The sequence below is a fragment of the Dipteris shenzhenensis genome, chromosome 11 (genome assembly GCF_047967505.1).
Source record: "Dipteris shenzhenensis isolate YYH24624 ecotype China chromosome 11, Dip_SZ_1.0, whole genome shotgun sequence".
In the NCBI taxonomy this organism is placed as follows: domain Eukaryota; kingdom Viridiplantae; phylum Streptophyta; class Polypodiopsida; order Gleicheniales; family Dipteridaceae; genus Dipteris; species Dipteris shenzhenensis.
The window spans coordinates 3,968,056-3,990,322 of record NC_141606.1 but is presented as its reverse complement, the minus strand read 5'-3'; the positions used below and the strand labels follow the sequence as shown (position 1 = coordinate 3,990,322).

The window sequence follows — 22,267 nt, the reverse complement described above, 5'->3', positions numbered from 1 at the left end:
TTTCACCCATACCAAAGGTGTAAAAGTGTAGTATGGACAAATTTACCTAACTGTACAGAAAGTATCATCCTCTTTTTTCTTTATCTCTGTGATTATGTACTGCATGCTTGCTGCCTCAAGTTGTGTGGAATGCTCCTGCGCCACCACAAGTTGTGTGCCTCAAGTTTGAAGAAGGTTCCACTGATGGAACTTCTCCTACTTGCCATACTCTTCTTTGGGTCACCTTTGAGCATTTGCAGGTGCACATGCTTGTACAAGGCTGCCCTAGGAGGATGGACTTGTGAAGTATGTAAGAACGGAGAGAACACACAATGCTGAAGAAAGATTTAGAGAGCAAAATTGAAATGCATGCACTTTAAAATGCAAGAAAGCTTTAAAGAGCGGAATGAATTGCACACTTTGAATTTTGAAATACAAGGATGTGTGGAAAACCCTAACCCTAGGACCCTACACCCTAATTACACATGTCATAAACTAGTGTAGACTTGATCTTCAAACCCATGAGGGCATTATCCAATCCAATCGTGATCATAGCCCAATAATTTTATTGGTAAATATATTACTAATTGCAATATTGTTTGGGCACTGAAGTACGGCAGCTTCAGAGACAAGAACAACCTCTGAAAGTTAAGTATATAAAAGATATTTTGAAGAGATTGAATAAGGAAAGCTGTAAGCCTCTAAAGAATACTACAGTGGCAATGATAAGCTAACGGCTTATGACAACTCAACCTTAGCAAATCTCACTTTATACAAGCAACTTCTCGGTGGCCTGATATATTGGACTTCTAGTAGGCCTGACATATCATATGGAGCAATGTTGTTATGTAATAACAAAAGATGTATTTGTTTTTCTTGTATTTCATGCAAGAACAAAGTACACAGAAGTGTAGTGTCATTAAATCATAGAAAAGGTTACAACATGAGAGGTGTGTCTTTCTTTTCTTTGCACCACAAGTCAACAGGTTGCTGAATATTTTACAAAGCAATTGTTGGTAGGAAATCTGCATGGTGCAAAGACATGCTAGGGCTGCAAGATAGAAAATTGAGCATTTAGGAGGAATGTTAGAAATTAATACACAGCTTTTCGCATTATTGATGTCATTTTTGTAGTTGTTCTAAAATCTGACATGCGTTATGCTCAAGTAAAGCAGCTTTGTGAATACAATGGGCCAATAATTTTCTTTGGCCTTATATGTTTGTGAAAATTCTCTGGAAAAAATATATATGTTTGTGAAAACCCTGATCACTTCAGCATATACTTCATGATGGACATTCCTTCCCCCCCCTATTGTAAGTGGTGAAAGACTATTTGTACTAGAATCAAGGGTATTCTTGTTTGTCCTCAACTTTGGATGGATCCTTCATAAACTGGATTAGTAAGAATGTCCCTTGAGAGAAAGTTTCGGCTCAAGCCCCCTTTTGGTTTTCAAGGTGGCTTTCTGGTACTTCCGAAATACCCATTTTCCTTCTTGTTTACTCGTAGGCCCTTTGTCTTTTATTTACAGCAGATGTATGTTTTCTTGTACTTTTTATATGACCTATCTTGACCGTGGCATTAACTGAGTAATCCTCTATCAAATGATCAGAAGCAAATATCGATCAAAGATCTTATTTTGAGATAGCACAAGGGGTGATTGTAGAAGTCTACGATAAATAATCTTTTCTTTTTCCTTTTTCTTTTGCGAAGTACCATAGATAATCTCAAACGTACCTTTTCATTGACAAAAATGTTGTGCCATTGTAGCCAAAATCTACTCTTGGGAGAAACTTTCCCAACATGCTCTATTGGTCACTACTCATGAACATATATACGTTAAGGAGGTCAAGCAGCGTATTATAGTTTATCTCTGGATAAAAAGATGAAGAGAAACTCAAAGTAGCTCCAAGGTTTTAATAATCTGGCAAGAATTACTAGTAAAAAAAGGCTGACTTCCTCGGAGCTTCTCCTTGCTCCCCCACCTCCTTGCTAGCCCTTTCTCCCCCATCCTATCTCTCTTCCCCTCCTGCACCTCCTTCCTGCTTCTTGTCCTTTTTTCACCTTGACCCCCTTCCTTTTCCAACACATGTCAGGCTTTCCTCAGTTCGTTTTTTCTCACAGCCCATTTTGGGCTGGTTCTTCCTTCTTCCCCCCTCCCCCCCATTCCGTGGGCTGCTTTCCAGACCACCTTTGGCTTTTGCAAGGCCTTGAACAGGCCTTGCTTCCCTCCCACCCTGCCTCGGCCTGTATGGCCCTTCAAAGGGATTCTTCAGCCCCCCCTTCCATTCACGACCCCCCTTTAGGCCCCCCTTCAAGCTACCAGCAGCCTTAAGGGTTTTAGGGGCGCCCCAAGGCTTCAAGCCCCCCTTCAGGCCTACAGTTTTCTTTGCTTTCCTTTCCTCTTCCATCGTTCACTAGTTATTTTCCTTCCTTTGCTTTTCCCTCTCTTCTCTGAGCTAGCAAGTGGTGACTTTGTTTTTGACTGAGGGATTCGGATCCAGAAGGTGACCATTTGGTGTCTGGACAAAGGGGCTCACATGACTAATATATGGGTTGACCCTTGCTTGTAAGCCCCTAAATTATGAGAAACAAAGTTTATTAAGGTCTTTGAAAGACCAAAGGACTGAAAAAACTAGATACTATGAATTGAATGGGTGGAGCCACTAAGCATGCATCTGCACCCAAGACAAATACAGCCACAAACACGAAGACTAAATATCTGAACCCATGGGGAGGACAAAAAATATGCAATGTGGTATCATTGTGGCAGTCCTCTATATGTTGTCTGAGGAACCAAGTCCACCAGGCAGTCGAGAATGCATAAGAGGGCCATCACGAGGAGAGGCTCTAAGGCCCTGGCAGTGATCGATGTTGCAGTGGCAAGAAACCCGTGATAGAGCACTTACATCAATCAGTCAAGTGGTTCCGTGTGGTCTCCTAGCAGTGGCTCTCAGTCGGACAAGTGCCACCGTCACCCCCCTTGGCTGTGTCCCTGCTAGTCCGGCAAACATGGAGGGAAGATCCCCAAGCCTCATCTGTACATCAACACACTGATGGGTCTGTTGCGTCTCTTGCACCAAGCCTCGGCTATGCTGTCTCCCTAGGGACTGCTGGTCTGTGCTATCCAACCAGAAAAACTCGGTGATCATGCTCTAGATGGAGTCTGGAGCTCCCTAATCTTGTGTCTGTGTCCTGAGCAGCTAGTCTCTGTGTCATATGGCCTCATGCATGAAGATCACTAAATGTTTCTGTCACGATCTGGGACGTATTCCTTTCTCTCTTTCTAGACTTATGGATGGTTTGATAAATGGACACTTGTGGAAGGGTATGCCCTTTCGACGGGACACTTGCCCTTTCGACGGGACACTTTCTAATGAGGCATAACCCTTCACAAGAGACATTCTAATGAAGAGACATTCCTATTGTAATGTACCCTCTCATCAAGGGTCACACCCTTCACAAGGGGTACACACCTCTTCATGCACATACCCTTTGGAGTACACACCTTTTCATGTGTGACTCTTCACTCTCTATATAAGAGAGGCCCAATTGTATGGATGACACAACATCCACCCTACAGATATTCAAGCAATACAATTATTCCTTGTTCTCTGCTATCTCAGTCTCTTTTCTGTTCCTTAGCACATTTCTAAATATAGTAAATCTAGGATTTCTTACAGTGGTATCAGAGCAAAATTCGCTCCTGCCTGTAGGAAATGCCCCCCCACCTTCTAGCGCTGATCTGATACATTTTTGCCGCTAGGACATCCGTGCACATTGTGCATGGAAGAGATGGAGAGGATGAGCGTAAAATTTTTAAACGCCTACCCGGCCTAAAGTCATCCTGGCCTCTCCATCTCCCTCACATCACAAGTTGATGTGAATGGACATGACCAAAATCGTGTCCTTTCAAGTGCTTGGGCTGTCCCAAAACCAAGGGACGCACCTTTTCCACCATGGGACACACCTTTTGGTGACGAGTCGCGACTCCTCACTCACAGGACATATCCCATCGTGGACAAAAGGACATACCTATTCATGCAGGGTCACACCCTTTTTAACAATAGGGACATACCCCTTCATGAAAAGGTGCACCTATTCCAAGGGTCACACCCCTTCGAATAGGCACACCTTTTAGGCCCCAAGTACCTACAAAAGGGTACCTAGAGGGGTAAAAAGGGAAAAAAATTAAACCCATCCCCTACCCCTAGGTTTACCCTAGCTACCCTAGGGTTAACTAAACCCCCAAATTAATTTTTGGGCAACTAACCCATTGGGCAGCCCCCAACGAAAAGAGGCAAACCTCTTTATTGCACCGTACGGATCTCGAGACAGCCTGCGCAGCCAGCCGTACATCCCTGCGCAGCCATTCCGTACATCCCTGCGCAGCCAGCCGTACAGCCAACCGTACAGCCAGCCGTATTCCCTGCTCGGTGCCAGCCCTGCATGCGCGATCACGCTACAGCCCTGCTCGCTGCCAGCCCCTGTCTCGCCATTCACGCTGCCAGCCCTGTTTGCTGCCAGCCCTTGCCTCGCCATTTTCGCTGCCAGCCCTGCATCGCTATTTTGCTGACAGCCCCCTCGCTATTTGCAGCCCTAGCCTTGCCCATTGCGGCCCTGGTTACCTGCCATTTCCTGACAGCCTGCAGCCCTCCCCTTGTTTCGCCATCTTTTCCTACCAAATCAGCACCAGTTGCAGCTCCTCGCGCGATGAAGACAGCCTGTTGACAGCCCGGACCAGACAAGCCTCGATCTCTCCTCGTAAAACACTGCAACATGGACCTCCAGACAACGATTTGCAGCCTTCTTCTATGCAACAACTTGGCAGATTAAAGTATTGCCAGGTGGAGTCTTTCCAATCTGCTTTTTAAGGATTCTCTTTAACAAATTACAGCAAATGAAAGAATCCACATTAAAGCATGGAAACCCCTGGTAATTCACCCGGCCTTTCAAGGACACCTCAGGCATCTGCTACTACACAATATCGTGTTCAAATTGCACAGCCAGCCCATTTTGGAGCCTTTGCATCTTGGGTCTTCTGTGTCACGTGCCCTCCGAGTGACTTGGACCACATCCTCTACCTTCTGCGTGAGGCACCTCAGTTACATTATTTCCTCAGCACAGTACAGGTTGTGTTCCACGAGACACAAAGATATCCGGAACACGATATTCCTCAGGAGTTTGCTGTTCATTTTTGGAGAGAATTTTACCCTTCACCTTCGGCATCTCCAGGGTACTCTCCACCTCCTTCAGCTCCCAGATATCCTCCTCTACAGGTTGTACCTTCTCCAAGTCAGTATTTACACTCTGAAGGCACTCCCTCTCCTGGATATCCTCCTCTTCCGACAGCAGCTCCTTACCCTTTTTCAGATCCGTGGACTCTGCTACCTACCCCTGTCCTATCCCGAGCAGTAACACCATTCAGAATCTCCAGTGTTACCTCAGACAGGACCTCCCTTACCAGATTTCCACGGGTGGTTCCATCCTGCCTCGCCTGCCCCCTCAACATGAGCAACCTCAGGAAGCAGCCCGAATCCTCTTCCAGGAATGGTACAAACTAGAGCGCAAGTTCGCGCTTTTCTCACCGGGATCTCCGACATGTCGCACCGCTCACGTGAAGCCTCTCCAGAGATTAAAGAATCAAGTCCCAAAAAGACCCCTGAAGGCAACGTCCAAGGTGAATCACTATTGCAACTTCAAATATCTCAGCTTCAGGACAGCATCTCCGACTTGGTTCAAAAAGTTCAACAACTTCAAGATTCTCGAAGTCCAGCACATACAGAGGATGACGTGACGCAACCAGACGACGATGCGGACTCTTTCCCACCAGAGGTAGAAAACACTGAACTACGTGCCCTCTACCGTTTACTTCAAGCTTCCAAAACTAAAAGACTTGACGTCAAACTTCCGGAAGCCTACACTGGTCAACGTAATCGCCGAACAGTTGACCAATGGCTCGCTAAAATGTGCATGTATTTTGACACTGTTGACCTCACGGAAGGCAAAAAGATCGCCTTGGCAGCCTCCCTCCTGAAGGATACAGCATTTCTATGGTGGCAAAGACGCTTAAAGGACGGAAAAAGTGTGTTAACATGGGAACGTTTTGAACACGTGCTCCGTAAGCAGTTTGTACGTGACTCTTCACTCTCTATATAAGAGAGGCCCAATTGTATGGATGACACAACATCCACCCTACAGATATTCAAGCAATACAATTATTCCTTGTTCTCTGCTATCTCAGTCTCTTTTCTGTTCCTTAGCACATTTCTAAATATAGTAAATCTAGGATTTCTTACAGTTTCTTGATCCAGGTGGATCAACAGGCTGGAGGGGGGTCCGAATCTATCTTTCAAAACCAAGGTGTCATATGTGCCAAATATCCTTCCACAAAAGGCGCCCACACTGCTTTATCTTCCCCCATTTGCATACAGTGGGACAACACCCACTTCATTTATCAAGGCTATCTCCTATTGGCACGTGCATATAAAGTGCGTAAGGCATATATACATGTCAATCTGATATGTACCTTGTCTTTTTAACAAGTGCAAAACAGACGATAGACACTCCAATCTATAAAACATTTAACCATATAAAGAGCCAACCTATAGCAGGAGATAAGAAAGAGATTCACATACCAAAACCTGCAATGATTGCCATATCCCACACATGTGCCCAACCAAACACAATGATGATCAAATCGAAAGACACACTTGTTACAGTCATGGCAATGTTTTGAACGTGGAGGCTGTACACACATGCATTCAAAGACACTTGGTTATGCAAGTGGGGAATTGTATGATTGATGATACTTAATAAATGTAAGGAATTGATAGCCATACGATGGTACTAGGGAAAAAAATAACCAACAGGACTAGTTTGAACTCACCTGCAACACTCGGCAGGTGGGACATGTCCTATTACTGCAGCAACCACGAAGTAGAACAAATTGTCATTTGTCACTGCAAACTTAAAATTATTTCCACAGCAGAAAAATGCACATGAACCAACAAGGGGAAAAAAAGCAACCAATACACCCTTAAACAATAAGAAACGAGCAAGAATGCTTCATTGGGAACTTTTCTAAGGGCTCCATTGAATTCTGGGGCCATGCTAAAAAACAAACTCAATTATGGACATTCCTGACTGCAAGCCTTGTCATAACAGGTCGCCCACCCCCATTACCTGGATATTGCCTTTATAACTGCATCCATGTATGGGGCCCATCCTATTCACTAGGCTTTGGTCTTTCTACTAAACCACACAAATGTGTTTCAAAATGAAGGTGTTATCTTTGGTATCACAGCAATTTAAACATGATATTTGTGTCAAACATATTTTAACTTGCAACACATTTAGGAAAAAAAATTGCAAAACAAGGTGCGTACATCTGTGTTGTAAATCTATCACCAGTGCATGCTGTGGATACCTCACCAAGGGATTAAGCATCTTGCAGAGAGGAGCCCAAGCAACACAATATCACACAACAAATCTATCTGTAGATACAACATGAACTGTAAGAGTGGAATGGCCCTATCATCAATACATATCATCATGGCTTCAGGGTGATCCATGGTGTCATGCGAGACATATAAAGTGTGACTGAGGCAGCTCCGAGGTGTTCCAATTATAGGAAAGGATGTCCAGCCTCCAAGACACAATAAGCCTTGAGGGTAATTAATGCATTCACATTTTATATCAGGAACCCATAGGTGATCAACGTACATGAAGAACACTTGGTTACAGTTTAAAGAGAATCCAAGTTCTACGGGTTTGGACTCTACATATAAGCCTTGAAAAAATGCCCAATGGTCACACACGAAGCACCCTGTTCACTTCACTAATCAAGAGGATGCACATGTGTTCAGTGAGTATGAGAACCTTTTAAAAGACCCTAAGTAATCTAGTCCTTTACATTTAACTCTTAATGTAAGAAAAGAAGCAAGCTGTATCCAAAGAGGCCAATCTACATTTTGTGTTTTTCAAGTTTTTGCATATTCGTGGATGCTTTTCTTTGTTGTTTTTAGGACTGATTTTGCAAGTCCCCTACCCTTTGTAAGACGACTCCTAGCCTTTTCCCATCATTTATGGTACCTCCTTGCTTCAGTTGTGCCTTCCGTACTTGGTCCCTCTTCTCTTGAAATTTGCACCATTGTACTCTCACATTGTTTTCACTTGACCGTTTTCTTGTTCTTCCCTGTAGCTTTCAGAAACATATTACCACTTCAAGCAGATGGGTCTGTTTGTCATCTCTTTACTTTCTTGCTTCTAGCTTTCAGAAATATACTGCCACTTCAAGCATATGGGTTCTGTTTGTCTATCCTGCTACATTGTGACAATTGCACCATCTTTTCTACTATCTTTGGGGCTTGTTGGTGACTTACTCACTGGCCTACCCTATGCTCGTTTTCCAGCTGTAAATGCCCTCTTCATGCTTAAATCTACCCTTCTTCCATTCACTTGAGCTGCAGCCGTCAGCTTACACACTGGTGTCCTTTCCTGGAGGCTTTCCGGACTAGAGTTAATTACTTGAGCTTCTAGAAGCCTCTTCTTGCAGCCAAGTCAAGACCTTGCTGTGATAAAGCATCCAAACCTTTATCATCACCAAAATTGCCATCCTTTTAGTGCTGTCTGCTGCCTGAAATCTGCAACCCTGAGTTCCACAAGCCATTCACGAAGAGTTTGATCTACTTTTCCTAATGGACAACTTAGTGTACCTCTCTTTGGCTCTGATAGAGGGGAGATCTAAGGATAGAGCTAAACTTTTGGGATGTCCTTGCACCTGACCCTTTTTTGATTGCAGATAGAAAACTGTCTTTTGCAAACATTTACAGCAGCAAACACAATTCTCACAATCTCCTGTATATCGAAAAGAGTTTGGATTTGCAATGTCTTATACCTTGGAGCTGATCATCAATTATTACTTACATACACTGCTGACCTCCGACAAAAGAGCAGAAGATCCCAAGGTCCAAACTTTAGATTCAGCATGGTACCTTCATGGAGACAATAAAACTCAATTCCTTGGGTGGCCCGGATTGTTGATAGCCATGATATGGTATCTTCTTTTAAAAATGCCAACTTCAGGGAATTAGCTTTAAAAGCATCTCATCAGGCACTGAACTTTCTGTGCTAGAAAAAAATTTAAATTGACCCACATCCAATGGATGGTCTAGAGATGTACAAAAATTTGACAATTTCGAGGAAAATCTTGCATAAAGACAGTGGTTTCCTGGCCAAGACAAGTGTTGGTGATATGCAGGAATCTGGCTGTTCATGTTGATCTCACATAGAAGGGTACGATCAGAGTATCCAACGATGTTTTGCTAAGAATGTGGAACTGTATCAAGGGATAGAGACATAGCACTATCAGTTCTACATAAATTACTTATAAGTTATATCCATAGCAGCATTCTTGTGCTATTGAAGTATCATGCATTACAAAGACAAAGCAGTCAATGTGGTCATTCAGAAAATGTTGGCAAAGACAACTACATATATTCTAGAAACAAGCTTGACAAAACTCATAAACTGTGCAAAGAACTAGTTTTTGCCTTGAACTGCTGTTGGAACCATGCCATGGAGTTATCCTTGCATTTCCACCATCTCCTCGAGCTCTGTCCATCCTTTGCACACTGACTAGCATGAACACATACAGCCAATCAACATCTGATCAGATGCAAAAGGATTTTTTAAAAACACCATTCGCGACACCTTTGAACAAGCATTACTACAATCTGAATTTAAATAGAAAGTGCTATTTCCCCTTCAACAGGATACAATCTATATTGGGGGGCAGATATCAACTAGAAAGCATGGAACGAAAAAGATAACACCCTGCCACACCTGGTACAAGTCAGTATTAAAAAGAATAAAAATCATGATTCCAACATTGACCAGGTATTTATTTGCACGCATCCATGCTGAACAGAACCACAAGTGCTTCTTTGAAAAGAATGGCATATATCCAAATGACTCCAGAAACATGTTCAAACTCATCCTACAAAAATGAACAGACAATGCAGCTATAACCTCACGATAGTCACTTACATAGTTAAAGACTAAAAGTTCATAACCCATGGCAAGGATCAGGCATTGAGGCCTAACCACCAGTGTCATTAGTAGCCCAACGATGGGTGTAGACCATTGTATAAACATATGCCCTCTTAGATGCACAGCAATACGATTATGAGCATTCATTCATACAAAGATCTTTGATGAGTTTCTGTCAAATTTCTGGAGGGTGTAGACCAAGGTCATGTTAGAGAATAGGAGGGAATGAATCACTCAAACCTCCACCCAAGATCTCTCCAACTCTTACACACACTCAATTCAGATAGATGATCACAGATGCAATAAATACTCACTCAAAAATAACTTGGACGGAGAGAGAGAGAGAGTATATTCATCCACCGGATGGTGGGCAGAAAAAAAACAGCTCACAGGGAGCAATACAAAATACAGCAAAGTGCTAGAGAATACGAAGGACTCTCTCTCTCACAAACTGCTCCAGAACTGAGTGCACAGCACAGCCTTGGAAGGAGGCTTTCAGTCTTGCACTGGATGCTGGAAACAATGAAGGAGTGGGCCTTTTATAGGCACTGCCCAGACCGACCAGCAGGGTCGGTACCCTGTCTGGTGGCCGACCAGGTGAGCTCTAGAAAACCGACCAGGGTTGGCCCTGGTCGGTGGCCCTGGTTGGGCCGACTTGGCCTGCCACACGCCCCTATTTAAGGGTGCCCTGTGCAGCCAGTCTGCGAAGCTGCAGAAGCCTCCAAGTGAGGCCTAAGGCCCCTTATATTCCTGCTGTTGCAGGCAGCAACCAGCCCGTGTGCTGGTTGCCTATGATGCCGACCTGAGTCTCTCTCTTTCCCCAGCCCTCCTACCGCTCACTGCCCCTTGTCCCCTCAAATCGGGGGCTCACAGGTGGGCTACGACTCCCTCTCTCTCTCTCTCTCTCTCTCTCTCTCTCTCTCAACACACACACACGCGCGCGCGCACATACACACACACCTTTGTAAAACTAAAATGTATCCAACCATACAAATTCAGATTTTTGCTGTTCTAAAGACCAAAAGAATTTTTAGCTGTTTGGGGCTTCTGCACCCACGTAAGATATTTCAATAAAGTTGAACAGCTAATCACCACTTGGACGAAAATTCCAAAAATTTGCATGTCTGCTAAGATGATAGAAAAATATACCTTTGTAAGACTAGAATATATACAATCGTACAAATTCAGATTTTTGTTGTTCTAAAGACCAAAAGAATTTTTAGCTGTTGAGACTGCGATTACAAGGATTTCCACTGTGAACTTCTACCTCGTGTAATTGTAATTGCTGCCGAAAGGGAAATGCTGCTTGACAGTGATGGAATGGGCACCCAATTGACAAAATATGAAGAGGGGAAAGGAGAAGAGTGGAGATGAGGAGAGAGGGCACAGCTAGAAAGCACACCACAAATGACTAGCACTAGATTTAGTTGAAAATGTAGAATATATACAATCCTATTTAGGGTTAGGGTTAGGGTTAGGGCATCTAACCCTTTCCTTTATAACACTCTATAAGTGTTAGTGCTATGCACATATGATCACATGAACTCTCAACATCAAATGATGATTTTGGGGAATCGAAGAAGGACTGAACATTACATTCCATCACACTCCTTTAATGGGAATGTCCTTCCTCTACATCAAACCAAGAGTTAGTCGATGTTTCTCGAAAAGCTCTTTACCGAGTGGTTTGGTAAAGATGTCTAGAACATTCTTTTTGCTATCACAATGCTGCAATGTGATGTCACCAAGTAACACTCTTTCTGTGATGAAGTGCTCTCTGACATCGATGTGCTTTGTCCTACAGTGGTATACTGGATTCTTGGCCAATGCTTAAGCCGATTGATTATCACAGTATATTGTTGACTCATCAAAGTACTCTGTTTCTGACAATAGTCTTCTGGGCCATATAGCCTCACATGCACCTGTAGTGAGTGCCCTATATTCTGCTTCAGTCAAAGACAAAGAAAGAGTTGGCTGTTTGTTTGACAACCATGATATAACACCTTGACCAAGGAAAAATGCATATCCCTGTGTGGATCTCCTAGTATCATGATCTCCGGCATAGTCTAGTACTATCACAGTATCCATGCAACCGTGGATGACTTCCTCTGTATTCTATCCCAAGCTGTCTTGTACCTCTGATGTATCTCAAGACTCTTTTGGCTGCATTCCGGTAAGATTGTTTTGGATTTGTCATAAACTGTGCAAGTGAACTTACTGAATAACAGATATCTGGCCATGTGATACTCAAATATATAAGAGATCCGATGAGCTGCTTGTAGTACCTGTCATTGACTGTAGGCTTTTCTAAATCTTTTGTAAGTTTTAAATTATGTTCCATGGAGGTGGCTGCAATCTTGCAATCTACCATATCAAACTTCTTCAGGAGACTGTCAACATACTTGAGCTGACTCATGAAGGTGCTGTATGAATCTCTCGAGAACTCAATTCCAAGACAATAGTGCATAAGTCCAAGATCTTTCATGTCGAACCCTGCAAATAAGTCTTGTTTTAGCTTTTTGATGAAGCTATTATTCCTTCCGGTCACAATCAGATTATCTACGTACAAAAGTGCAATAGTAGAGAGTATGTATCCAAGATCAGCAAAATACTTATCGATTCTACTGTACCAACTTCTGGGTGTTTGCTTTAAGCCGTAAAGACTTTCCTTGAGATGACAAACCTTATTCTCCTTTCCTGGTTCAACATAACCTGCTGGTTGTTGCATGTAGACTTCCTCGTCTAGATAACCATTGAGAAATGCATTCTTGACATTGAGCTGGTACACATTCCATCTGCTGAGTGTCGCTAGTGATATCAAGAACCGTATGGAATCCATCTTTGCTACTGGAGCATAAATCTCATCATAGTCCTGACCATATTGCTGTGCAAATCCTTTTGTAACTAGTATGGCTTTGTATCTTTGAATACTTCCATCTAGATTGTACTTCACTTTGTATACCCATTTGTTTGCTATGAACTTCTTTCCTAGTGGAAGGTCGCATAATTCCCAAGTATTATTCTTGTACAAAGCATCCATTTCTTCATTCATAGCAGTTTGCCATTCTGGCTTATCTACTGTTCTATAGCCATGATGGTAGTCATAAGAGCATAGTTAGTAGTTTCAACCTGAACTGCTTTGTCTTTCTAAGCATATGTCAATCTGACTGGTGGTCTGCTTTTCCTAGTAGACCGTCTGAGCTGCTGTGGCTCTGCTTGGGGTGTTTTTGATAATTCTTACTCTTCTTCATCAACCTTTTCTGTAGATGACTGTAAAGTCGATGCTTCTATCTCATGTGTATTTGAGGTTTTCCATTCTGATTCCTCGTCAACGATTACATCTCTGGAGATAATAACCTTGCGGTTGATGGGATCATACAACTTGTATGCTTAGCTTTCTTCACTGTAACCAACCATGATACATTTGCATAACTTCGCATCCAATTTCCTGTGCAGTGGCATCTGTTGCAGTTGAGCTAACATGGCATGCATATTTGGTATTGTAGCTAGCATTCTGTACAAGCGTCCTTCCTTGACACCTTTTCCTACTAGCTGAAATCTTTTGGATTTATCTCTAATAGTGCATTCATCTCCGTCAAATATGACTCGATAGTTGTGTTCCGTCATTTGACCTACTGACAAGAGGTTCTTGCTGAGCTTCAGAACGTAGAGTGCATCTTTCACCAATCCTTTCATACCATTGAAATTGTTCATAGGGATATTGCATGTCCCTTGAACTAGATTCGGTGTATTATTTGTTGTGTACATAGTTGCATCCGTACGCGTATGGACGTTTTTTCGTACGCGTTCCGTACAAACGTCTGTATGGCTTTCCATACGAGGTTTTTTTTTCCCCCCTCCACTTCGGGGTTTTGTTTTTTGGATGTGGTTTGGTTTTTTTGTTTTGGGGGGGGGGGAGGGAGGGGGCTAAGGGAGATTGTTTTGTTTGAAAGGGGGGATCGATTTTGTGCCTGGCCAAAACCTTGGAAAACACATTTTTAGCACTATTATAATCCATACGTTGCTAATCCGTACTCCATACACTATTGGCCAACTTTGGCTGTGGTTGGCCTCAAGGGTGGTCTCAAGGAGGAGAAGGATGAGGAGGAGGAGGATGGCACTGATGCAGATGATGATGAGGATGAGGATGAGCAAGAGAATGAGGATAAGGATGAGGATGCAGGGCTGCAACTTGAGGCTTGAGCCTCATCGGTTGTGAATCGTGATGCATTTCAATTTTCAGCTTTATTTCCGAGCTGTGGCAGCCTTTTCTTCTATGATGTTTTTCCTTTGATGTTTTGGTATAGTACCTACTTGCAAGTTTCTACTACCTACTACCTTTGATCATGATGTTTAGTGTAGTATTGATCTATCATTGACACTGTATCAGAATCCAGATTCCAAATAACTCTGGTCTCTGAAGAAAGTTTGTAGCTCTATGTCAATGTAATGTGTACAATGTATATCTTTCTAAATGTTTTTGAGTAAAATTAGGGTCACGTATGTTTCAACCCTAGGGGCTGAATCATAGTCCAATCATACTTCCATACTCGTATGATGTATGCGTATGGTAACGTATGGAAAAAACTATGGTTATGTAGATGACATTTTTCTGACCTTCTAATGGTTTCATCTCTGTGAACCATTCCTGATGATTTGTCATGTGAGATGATGCACCGCTGTCGATATACCAAGGATCTTGTGCTGCTTGGTCGACTTGATAGCTGCAATCCTCTTTTGTATTGAAATCAGTGTCTAAGTACACTGTCTAGGTACACTGTATCAATATTATGCATTTTCTCGTTTGCAAGAAACATATTTCCATGTTCATTTGCAAAATGATTGTGACTAGAATGTCCACCACGATGATTTCCTCTTCCACGAAAATTCCATCGATTGCTACTGAATTGACCGCCTTGGTCGTACTGCTTCTTGCGACAATCTCTTTCATAGTGTCCAAACTTATGACAATATTTGCACTGGATGTTTGACATGTTGATGGATGCATTCCCTCATCCTTAGAATCTTTCTCGATTGGAATGATTTCCTCTTTGCTGATTCTGATGTTACTAAGGATGATGCTAATGCTGATGCTGACTTTGCTGATAATGACCACTTCTCTAAAATGATCTACCTCTACCTTTATCTCTGCCTTTGCTTCTATCTAAAGCTGTGAATGTCTGATCATTAGAATGACCTTTGCATGCATGAATGGCTTGAGTCCTAACTTCTTCACCAAGTAAGATTGAGCTCTTCGAGTGTCGGAATTCGCCATTGGATGGCAATACTATAGAGTAGATTCTCGTATCCCTCTCCTAGTCCATTCAGAATGACTTGAACCATTTATGTTGGATTCATGGTCTCTCCTGTTGCTGTGAGTTGATTGTTGTAATCTTTGATCCGGAGTACGTAAGCATGACCGGTTTCGCTGTTGTTGCGGAAACTCTGGTTGATTTGGTTTCTCAGTGTGAGAATCCTGAAAGTGTTCTTAGACTCGTAGAGAGCTGCGAACATATCCCATGCTTCTTTCGATGTTGAGCTGTCCTAGCATGACATTTTGCTTGATTAGATGATATGCATACTTATCTTTCTTATCCCATTCTGCCTGTGCTCAAGATCTGCTACAGATGCGAAAACTGTTTGTGTAGTTGGAGATCTTGGTGTAGATCCCGTTGCTAGTGCTGTGACAACAGGTGGAGTAGAGCTACTACTGGCTGGATCGTCCAATGGTCTAGATGTAGATCCATCGACATACTCCCATTTGTCCTGAATTACAAGAATGGTCTCCGTTTAGTATTTCCATGTGCGTAATTTGAGTTGTCTAGCTTTGCAGATGCCTCCAGATTGAGGTTGCTAGTCGTAGACATGGTGCAAGAAATATACTCAAAGTGCCGTAAAAATCATTGTTTGAATCAACTGCAAAACACTGAAATATGAACTGTCGGTGAAGATAGAACTGCAATATATACTCCGATCTGAATTACAAGGCTTGTGGCAAATGATGCCGGGAATAGCCAAGAGGATTTACAAGGCTAAAATGATGTGCACAATGCCGTGAAATAGCCGAATGGGCTTTACAATAATGGCATGTGTGTGTGAAATCAAATCATGTGTTATCTGCCCACTGAACAATCGGCAATGCCTCTGAACAGTCTGAAGTATGCTCACTGAACTGATGAACGTCAGGTTTCAGATAATGTGATGATGTGAAACCGTATGTGAGCATAGGGATTGACTCCGAGTAGAAACTAGTCGCGAATTTTGAGCATGGCTTAGATTGGCAACTTGGGAAAATTCAAAGCGTCCCCTCTATGGCGATCTAGTCTACTCTGATCTAGATCTATACCAACCGTCGATGAATGAAAGAACAGCAAATAATTTCTTTTCTTTGGTTCTTTTTAAGTGATGGGTCAAATGCATCGATGTAGAGGCTGATGTGTGTGTGGGGAGTGGATTTGTCGACGAGGCAAAAGTGAGTGATACTTGCGCCAAAATGTGCGCGTGATGTGACAAGCGCGTAGAGCATGACAAATCGATCGATTTTTCTTTTTGGAGCGTCCTCAAATTCTTCTTGGATCAAGAGATACTACTTGATCTAGGTGGAGGGGCAAAAGGAGTGCAAATGTACTCAATGATGATGTGGCAGTCAGGGGATCACATGCAGTGATTGTGCCCAACAGGGACTGCGCCTGTGGAGCCCTATGCTGAGGTGGCACGAGTGGTCACATGCAGTGCCTGTGGAGAGATAAGTGTGCCTGGCTGGGGGTTGTGTGCCACGTGGCATTGATGACTAGATTGATGATGTGGCAGTCCACATGGACCTGGTGACGTGGCAAGCGTTGACTGGTCAACCTGGCAAAGATGACGTGGCATGTAACTGGGCAAATCTGACATGGCAAATAAGCTAACGTGGCAATCGATTGCCACGTGTCAAATAACGATGATGTGGCACGCGGGGTGCCAAATGTTGACGTGGCACAATAAGGTGCCACGTGGCACTTTGGTGACCAAGCCCAAGGGTCAATGCCTTGACCTTGAGGATAAGTTGGGTGGCTGTTGTGCCATGTGTCGCTTGCTGGGTTCACCGAAATCTACAAAAGATTCTGTCGCCGATTCCGTCTATGGGATGATTCCGTCGAGGTGTGGACTATGCCTGTTGAAGGAGCCACACTGAGTGTTGAAGTAGGCCGGTCGTCATTCTACCGGAGAAGCCTGTTGTAGTGCCTGAGAGCTGGCGGAAGCCGTCACTGCAACCTGAGGGTGAGCTTTGATGGTCGCCCGATTGTTGATGCTACTGGTCATTAGAGGCGTATGAGGCATCCCGTTTGGAGAGGCTTGTTTGATGGCGATGGCACGGTGAGTTGGAAGGTGCTTGGAGCGAGACGCAGTTGGATGATAGCCTAGATGGAGGCGACTACTGGAGGCAACGTTGGCGAGTCCTTGCATTGAGGCTGTTGAGTCAACCGTTGTTGAAGGCAGCGCCTATGCGTAAATGCTCATCGATTAGCTTTTGGCATTGCAGGCAAGAGGCGGCTATAGAAGGACTCAATAAGGACACCCCTATAGAAGGACTCACTGGGGTCCCACTGCAGATACTCAATAAGGACACCCCTATAGAGCCAAATCCTCCATGAACCCAAGGGAAGGTGATCTGGGTTAGGGTCTAGATACCCTCCTAAGCCAAGAAACACTGCTCCACATGATCTAAAACCCTGACATGCTGAAAATCAATGCCCATAAGAATATCCTCATTCCTAGATATTGAAACTTGTCATTTCTTCTATAATGACAAGGAGGGGGCACCATCAAGTCTTGATATGTATTCAAGTTGACCCAAGAAGATTCAACTTTTCATAAGTACAATGGTGAAGGAATTCTTCCTTGAGGTGATCAAACTATTGAATAAAATGGGATCTAGATGGACCTTGATAAGCTTAAGATGACTCAGATTGGCCCAAGCTTCAAACAGATACGGAAGTCAAATCAATCTCAGGTTTTTGTAGCCTTAAAACTGTCGCCTTGCATGTCACATGCTCTTATTGCTACTCCTTTTCCTGTTTATGATTAAAAATCTTAAAACACAAACAGACAAATACAGAAACACGACAGCATCGAATGAAGAAATCTCTTACTTTGAAACAAGGTTTTACTCCAGCATTTCTTGTGGAGACTTTGTGTGGTTGATGCATGTGGGGCACGCATGGAAGAGTGCTCTGCTTCCAAATGGTCCTGCCATAGCTTATGGTAATAAAAGGCTGAAAGATACTGAATGTATTTGCAACATTTTAAAAATGCCTTCTTGCAGGTGTATCCATTGAAAACCTAGAAACACCACCTCTTTTTGTGCTGATTTTTATATGTTCATGGATCATCGAGTGCCCAGTAAGCTGAGAAAGGGTGTCAAATTTTTTGCACTCTTAGACAACATATTCCCAATAAAAAATCTTGTGAGATCCTCTATCATGGACACAGGTACATACTATTACGGTCCCAAGCTGGCAGCTATGACAGTTGCCTGCAAAAGGATCTTGGTTTCAAGAAGTTTTTGACAGTTTTGGAGGCAACTGAACGTCACAAGAAGGACAACATCAGCAACATATCTATTTGTCACACATATTACCTACGGTTGTCAGGAAACATCCAGCTTAGACAGGACAAGGAGGTGCACATGCATGGTTCTGTATTGGCTTGACTTGAGCAAGTATTTCTCGGCAGATGATAGTTTTTTACAACAACACCAACTATATCACGCATAGCACTAATTAGCTAATACAGCATCCTATTTGCTTCATCGGCAGCCGATAGTGGATCTAACAAATCGTTCATGCGCTTTAACATGCACACATATCAATATACCCTCAGATATTAGGATTACAATTACACTAATGGACCTCACTATTGAAGCGTTAGAGGTGAAGGCCAAGAGACATATGTTTGTGTAGAGCATCAACCTCATTGAATGTCACCACAGACCTAACGCATGTACAAGCAAAAAAAGCCTATACCTTCCATAACCTTTCAGAACTAAAACTCTGCCTGGAATAGAATAAGGTGGCACAATATAGGCCCCAGTCACACTTTACTAATCAAAAGGCTCAGGCTAAGACAGAATATATAACTGCCAATCCTCAAACAGCCAACTTGCCATCATTAAATATCTAAGCAGACATGAAAGCCACTCAGGATGTAAATAAAATCTCGTTCCTACCAGAAGTATGCATTGTCATCTCTTGGAGACTGACTCTACAGTTCGAATCTCATTTATTTATGTTCTTATCTATCGTCCAGTATGTGATACTTCCTCAGTTACTTGCCATCATGTGGTGATGCACCAGGAGCATGGCATGAAGCGCTCCCTGAGCAAGGTTGTCACCCCCCGTCGACTGAGCTGATGTTGAATGCTAAATTTGTGGTTCAACTCTATTGAGAGCTGAGGCCTGGGACCCGCCTTACTTGTAGTACAGAAAGAATCTATTTTCTAAGAAAAGTCCATCAAAACCATTCCTATAAAACCAAACATATCAAAGGTCCCACTCTTGTGCCTCACAAGCTAGCCTTTAAACTAGGCATCCTCCTCACAGTAGCGGGAATCAGGGCAATGCATATCCGTCTTCTTGAGACGTTCTTTCAATATCAAATTTGAAACATAAGATTTAAGTTTTTCCCATCTCGATTCAACACTTCAACGGATACAATGGTCTCATGATAAATTACCCAAGTAGACTGTCCCTTGCACGTTTCATGTCAGCTTCTGCTATCTGGTCCTCTCTCAGTACATCCACGACATATCTGGGTACAATTAAAGAAGAGGGGATGAGTATCGGTGTTGAAACGTCTCGAGCTAAACAAGCCTTCAGTGGTGTCTTATTTGCAACGTACCCCGGGTTGGATCCTGCTGTGTACAGATACTGAGAGACAGCTAGAATCACAAGCAGTAAATACAAAGCTGTGTACCTGGTAAGAGAAAACAATATACATTCTTATCATCTAGAAACACCACAGTAATCTCTGCGCTATAGAGCTATGATATGCCACGTAACTCCTACACTGCAGAGCTTCGATAGTGCATATTTTGATCCATCGCAAAATGCCTGAACGATTACCAGGGATGTGATAAAGTCTGTCGCCGCAAATTCTCGTCTAACAGAAACAAACCCCCTACAAAGAGCATATGCAACGCAATCATGACAATCCTCGTACTCCATCGTGCTAGAACAGCTGGCCATCACGCACAATGCTTGCAAGTGTCACCGCTTAATTCGGGGAGAAAATGCAAAAAAAATCAGCTTGGCAATACACAAAGCATGATCCGAGGAAATACGGGATGTAGCTTACAAAGAATCCTCATATCATTGAAAATTCGCTTGGAGTCAGCTGTGGTGAAAACCCATTCGCATCATTCAAACAACCTGGACGATCTGTGCTTGAGAGTTGAATTTGGCGGACATTAAAGGAGATCTGTCTGCTGGGCGCGAAAGAGAGTTGAATCCAGCAATGTGGGTTCGATCCAAGCGCAGGCAGCAGCTGTAAGAAACATGAAACATGGAAGCGGGATCTAGGAGAGCTTCTGAGCTTGGATAACGTTAGCAAGGCAGATACGCGATAGGTAATAATTACCACAAGCAACGTGGAAATTTGATTCTTGTCAATTCAAATGCTCTTCAAGATTCCCTCGCTAATTCAGGATTCGGCCTCACTCTCCTCTAGCTAGTGTTGTGTAAATAATCTCAATGCAATGTCCAAACGTCCCACAAAGGTGGCACTACGTGTTAAAGAGACCAACCAATGTCCTTGCACCCCCATACCCACCCCAAGAGATTGGTTTTTTCTTTAGTGGCAAGGTGTAAAGGTGTGGGAATGGATCAATCCTGGTTCTAGTTATTTTCCTATTTGGGTTTAAACCCAAACCATGTATGCTATCCCGCAATGGGAATATGAAGGGAACATCCAAATTTTCCCATATTTCATAAACTCAAGGGGTATAGAATGGGATCCCACTTCATTCCCATTCTAGAAAAGAATGGGTGTACAATGGGAATTGCAAAATCATCCTATTCCCAAATTCGATCCTAAACCAACCTCTGTACCAAGGCCCTAAGTGTCCTCAAGTTCCTTTAAGTGCAAGTCTCAGGTGGGAGGTGAGAAGGGCGGAACAGGGGGGGATTGGCTTGTTGTCCAATAGGGAGCTTATAGTCAAAGGGGAGTTTGTGGACATGAGGCTAAGTGGTGTGGGAAGATGGGAAATGTAAATTTTGATTGGGCCTTTAAGAGATAATAATAGAGATAAGTCTCCTTAATAGCACACCTTGATCTTATTCTCTTCCAAGTAAAGAAGTTCCTGTTTTTAAATGCTTCAATGTTGAGCACAAAGAGAAAATGCTATTGAAGTAACCGTAAAATCTTTGGTAAAAGTGTCTAAAGTTCATGTTTTATAGTGACAAATTCTCTTCAAGCAGCATTGAGAAATATAATTTGTAGCGAATGAATCAAACTTTGCATTAAGCACATCATCACTTGGTGGAGCTTGGATAAATTTACACTTGATGTCTTTTATCATTTCACGCTGCCAAGTGCTAGGTGTTTATAACCTTAACATCCCCAAAGCTTCAAACAAGAAGCCATGCCTTGCAAGTCTCACCTCTATGACATTAAATTGCTTCATGTAATAGTAGCATAAAAAGTTGGAAGGTGAAGCGATAAAGGATTTTTAAAAGCTAATCTAGGAGTTTGGATTGAGGAAAGGCATTGGGCATGAGGATTCAAGGTTCAAAAAAACTAGTTGAGGATTAAGTTTGGAAGAAGGGAAACAAGAAAGAAAGAGATGGGGACGGTTGTGTAGGGAGGTAGGAGAGCACGCGTGCGTGCGAGAGAGAGAGAGAGAGAGAGAGAGAGAGAGAGGCTATTCATGGAAGAGTTCCTTTTATAGCAACAATATCATTCTTTGTAATTCATTTTGCTTGGACTGCTTATCATGTTGTTGTTCCCCTCTGACTCCCATTGAAATTATTGGCTCTCTTGAAAGATCTATCCTTTGCTCATTATTCTCATAGATTGGGGATGTTAGCCCAATTCTTTGTGTGATCAACTAGATTCTTGCTAAAGGACTCACTTCTTGTCACAATTCAAGCTAAATCATCATTAGCAATAAAGTGTGGGGCAAAGTATTGGCAAGGTTTGTATACTATCATTGCTTGCTTGGTCATACGTTTTATGACCAATCTTGTACCTTTTCCCTTG

General features: G+C 42.9%; 1 protein-coding gene across 2 annotated transcripts in view; it reads right to left on the bottom strand.

The window, feature by feature from the left end:
• The window catches only part of LOC147896506 (protein S-acyltransferase 10-like), a 65,252-nt gene extending 44,525 nt beyond the window's left edge, over positions 1 to 20,727 (bottom strand). Inside the window, exons 1-8 of one of the 2 annotated variants that reach the window (XM_087381706.1) lie at positions 20,648 to 20,727; positions 20,366 to 20,554; positions 20,134 to 20,248; positions 19,910 to 19,984; positions 19,745 to 19,819; positions 9,532 to 9,612; positions 6,867 to 6,900; positions 6,616 to 6,725 (exon numbers count right to left, since the gene is read on the bottom strand). In XM_087381706.1, the coding sequence (XP_087237832.1) occupies positions 6,616 to 6,725; positions 6,867 to 6,900; positions 9,532 to 9,612; positions 19,745 to 19,819; positions 19,910 to 19,984; positions 20,134 to 20,248; positions 20,366 to 20,378 (503 nt within the window). In that variant the 5' untranslated portion in view covers positions 20,379 to 20,554; positions 20,648 to 20,727. The other variant, XM_087381705.1, reaches the window with a different exon arrangement.
• Between the last annotated feature and the right edge of the window lie 1,540 nt (positions 20,728 to 22,267).